The sequence below is a fragment of the Gekko japonicus genome, unplaced genomic scaffold (genome assembly GCF_001447785.1).
Source record: "Gekko japonicus isolate JY-2015 unplaced genomic scaffold, Gekko_japonicus_V1.1 scaffold3345, whole genome shotgun sequence".
Classification (NCBI taxonomy): domain Eukaryota; kingdom Metazoa; phylum Chordata; class Lepidosauria; order Squamata; family Gekkonidae; genus Gekko; species Gekko japonicus.
The window spans coordinates 88,738-93,114 of record NW_015176548.1 but is presented as its reverse complement, the minus strand read 5'-3'; the positions used below and the strand labels follow the sequence as shown (position 1 = coordinate 93,114).

Sequence of the window (4,377 nt, the reverse complement as noted above, 5' to 3'; positions counted from 1 at the left end):
CCCCCCAAAACCCCTCAACCATCAGGAAGTAATTTAATTACACAACAACATTTTCCAGAAGTGAAACAGTGGGTCTCGCTGGAAAAAAATGTGGAAACGTTTAACCAGAACAGTAGAGCGAGGCATTAGAAGCCCGCTTTTATGGATTTAACTCTGGAGAAAATATGCAAACCGTTAAGCCCTTTCAGTCATTCCTAAAAAAAATCACAATAGTGGGATAAAAATCAAGAGGCCTCATGTTTGTGGCCTGTTTCCCACGACAGGGACCAGGAGTGGTTGGAGGGGCTGGAAGAGGATCGGGGGTGGTGGTGGTGGGGAGGACCTGGTTCAAATCCTCACACTGCTGTGAAGCTTGGTGGGCCAGCCTGGGCTGTCACACACTCTCAGCTCACCTACCTCGCAGGATTGTTGTGAGGCTAAAAGGGAGGAGGGGGAGAAGCATCTCTTCTGCCGAGTGCCTCAGAGGAAAGACAGGATGGAAACACGATAGATAGGAATCAGTTTCATTCACACCGGCTAAAATTTGGAGCAACGTCGATGGAGAAAGCCTGCGCTTCCGGAGAGTGAGGGCTACCTTCAGAAAGGAGGGTGTGTGTCAGTACCACTGCTGGGATTTTGTGTGTGGGATGTGTGTGTATGTTAGAGGTCATAATTTTAAGAGTGGATCTTGGAGCATGGCCGGAGAGGTTTTGCACTGGGGTTCGAGTCCCCGCAAGTCCCATGGAAGCTCGCTGGGTGACCTCGGGCCAGTCATACCCTCTCAGCCTAACCTACCTCACAGGGTTGTTGTGAGGATAAAACAGAGGAGAGGAGAATGGTGTAACATGCTTTGGGCATCCACTGGGGAGAGAGGCGGGGTACAAATGAATTAAGTACGTAAATAAACAATGCAAGACTAGGAACTGAGATACGGGGTGGGAACGTTAGGGTGTGAAAAACTATGTATGTATATACGTGAGTTATTAACACATGGAATTCATTGCCACAGGAGGTGGTGGAGGCTATAAGCATGGACGGCTTCAAGAGGGAATTGGATCAACATATGGACCAGAAGTCCATCAGTGGCTATTAGCCACAAGGTATAGATAGGAACTCTCGGTTCGGGGCAAGTGATGCACTGTATTCTTGATGCTTGGGAGGGGGGGACAACAGGGGGAGGGCTTCTAGTGTCCTGGCCCCACTGCTGGACCTCCTGATGGCACCTGGTATTTTTTGGCCACTGTGTGATGGGCTGGATGGACCAGTGGCTTGATCCAGCATTGGCTTCTCTTATGTTCTTATGTGGTGTCATCAAATTGCAGCGGATCCATGGCAACCGCGTACGTTTTCAAGGCGAGAGGCTAACAGAGGTGGTTTGCCATTGCCTTCCTCTGCATTAGGCCTAAAAACAAGTCAAAGAGATGGGAGCGCAACCTGGGAACTAAATTCTCTCCATCTGTTTTCATATTAGGGGGGAGAAAAAAACAAAAAGAGAAAGAAGGGCCAGATAAACAGGCCAAGGTGACCCAAGAGCGGAACAAGCGAGCAGGAACTGCTAAAGCCGACGGGAGTCACAACAGTGGCGCCGTGACCTGTTGAGTCTTGCTTGCCAGCGGCTTTCAAAAGAAAGGGAAAAGTCATCCGGCAAGGAGGCGACTGTAGCGGCTTCCGGGGAGAGATAGTGTGGTGCCAAAGGAGGGCTCTTTTCCCGCCTGGTCTTCTACCACCTGGGACCCGCGCAATATACACCAAACACCTTAACGAAGGGAGCACGCGGGTACTTACAACTCGTCCTGGATGTTATCGGTCAGCTTGAAGAGCTGCTCCTGCCCTTCTGCCTGGCTCTCGGAATAGCGGGGCAAGAGCCCCTGCGGCCCCCTGCAGCACCGCGGCCTTCTCCCTCTCTCCGCCTGCGTCCTGCCAATCACACACAAGAGTCCGTTTAGAAACAGGGAACTTTTGACAAGATTCCTACTTCTCCCTCCTTTGTACCCGTATGGTTTCCTATACTAGAATACTTACAGCAGTATGAAGATACCCCCAAGGAAATAGATCTGGCTCAAAAACCACTATTACTACATGCTACTGTTTGCTTATTTCTACTGTCGTTCATTGTGAAGGAATTTAAATCACGACGAAGGATTTTCTATTACCTCATAATAGTAGTTGAAACTTACGTAACTCACCACTTTCAAAGTATATTTGTTTATTCTTATGTACTTTAACATCACTTGCAAATGTTTTGTTGCACCTATTCACGTTGATGCATAGTTTTGTAATCATAATTTCTTGCATCAATAAAAAAATATTGTAAAAAAAAAAAAAGGAACAAGGAACTTGAGGGAGAAAGGGCACACAAGAAAGGTCGGCAGTGAACGGAACAAAGCGCTCCGTTTTAACTCCAGTTCTGAGGAAGGCGAGGCTGTTCCTTCCAATACAGGTCAGAGAAAGGGGGGGGGGTTCCGCACAACACCCCTTTCCTCGTACCGGAGGGTCACCCCCCAAGGGTGCTGCTGAAGGCTCTGCCTGCTGCGTTCATTCGTGGTGGACTAGCCTGCTGTCCGCTGATGCAGAAAAGCACAAGAGGGTGTTTGTTGCGTATTCCTGCACTGAACCAGAGGGGGAAGACCAGATGACCATCAAAGCTCCCTTCCAATCCTAACCTTCTACGGTCAAAGAACAATGAGACCAGCCTCCCTTCCACCATACTCGGCCTACGAGGTTATTGATCGTTCCAGATCAACCTCACCAGCTGCGATGAATGAAACAACAGGGTGAGAGGCAGTGTGGTGCAGTGGCTAAGAGTGTTGAACTAGTATCTGAGAGACCCAGGTCTGAAGCCCCACTTGTGCCATGGAAGCTCGCTGGGTGACCTTGGGCCAGTCACACGCTCTCAGCCTGACCCACCTCACGGGGTTGCTGTGAGGACAAAACGGAGGAGTAGGAGAACTATGTCAGCTACTTTGGGTCCCCATTGGGGAGAAAAAAGGTAAAGGTAAAGGATCCCTTGCTCGAAAGCTAGTCGAGTCCGACCCTAGTGTTGCGGTGCTCATCTCCATTTCAAAGCCAAAGAACCAGCGCTGTCCGAAGACGTTTCCGTGGTCATGTGGCCGGCATGACTAAACACCGAGGCGCATGGAACGCTGTTACCTTCCCACTGAAGTGGTCCCTATTTATCTACTTGCAATTTCTTGCTTTCAAATTGCTAGGTTGGCAGGAGCTGGAACTAGAGACGGGAGCTCACTCCGTCATGCGGCACACTCGGGTCTCGAACTGCTGAACTACTGACCTTCCATAGCCTGCAGTTCAGCGTCTTAACCACTTGAGCCACCGCAGCTCCAATTGCGGAGAAATACATGGTGCCTTAAGTGTCCATGCACGTATAACATGTGCTCTGATTACAAGGCGCATCTGTTCTATGATTCAAGAGATTTACCGATTGACGGGAAAGAGCCAAAGCCTGAAGAATGGCAATTTCTCACCCCAGTGAGGTTTTTTTAAATAAGGCATTTTGAGAAGACAAAATGAGAGCCAGTGATTTACCAGGGACATACTCTTAAAGAGAAAGCACAATCCCAGGAAGCCAAACCACTGGGAAAGCTCAGGGTTGTCCACCTGGGCTCCCAGTGCCATGCTAGTTGGACATTTGTACTATGTACAATGCCTGAACTAGCTACATGGGATGGGAAGATAAGCCCGTGAGACTAACGATCGAGGAAGGTAACTTTGAACTACACTGCAAGATCCACTGGCTTTGCATCACACGCCCCTCCCCTGCCGGTTCCACACAACACACTGCAGGAGGAAATTTAAAGGAGGTCACAAACAGGCCAAGGAGATTTTGACTTCAATGAGCCCTGGAAGCAATTATTCATGGGGTGCTCCTCCACTTGCAGCTTAGAGGTCAGTGTGGGCTGTGGCTCAGAGGAGCAGTGGCGCACACAAGGTCCCAGGTTCAACTCCCAGCATTGCCAGCAAAAAAAAAAAACGGACTGGGTAGCAGGTAATGTGAAAGACCTCTGCCGGAGACCCTGGAGAGCTACCGGAGATCTTGGGAGGGCTGCTGCCACTCCGTGTGTAGACAATGCTGACTTTGATAGACCAAAGGTATGAATACCGTATAAGACAGCTCGATGTGCACTCAAGGTTAAGAGGGAGGAAAAGAGCCCTCTGTCCATATATACAGTGTACCCCCCCCAAAAAAAGCCCACTGAGAAGGCTGTACATGGGCCGCAGTCTCCTTTCAGAACTTAAAACAGAGGAGAACGAACCACGTATGAGGGAATTGAAAACAAATCAGCCAGTATCATAATGGTGCAACCTCATTTGGAGCACTGTGTGCAGTTCTGGTCACCACACCTCAAAAAGGATATTATAGCATTGGAAAAAGTGCAGAAA

At 49.3% G+C, this 4,377-nt stretch overlaps 1 protein-coding gene across 1 annotated transcript in view; it reads right to left on the bottom strand.

Moving 5' to 3' along the window:
* Positions 1–4,377, bottom strand: part of LOC107124080 (vacuolar protein sorting-associated protein 13D-like) — a gene marked incomplete at its 5' end in the record, with an annotated part of 92,050 nt that overhangs the window by 5,226 nt on the left and 82,447 nt on the right. Inside the window, one exon of the mRNA XM_015427468.1 lies at positions 1,765–1,896. Within this exon, the coding sequence (XP_015282954.1) occupies positions 1,765–1,896 (132 nt within the window). The remainder of the gene's footprint in view (positions 1–1,764; positions 1,897–4,377) is intronic.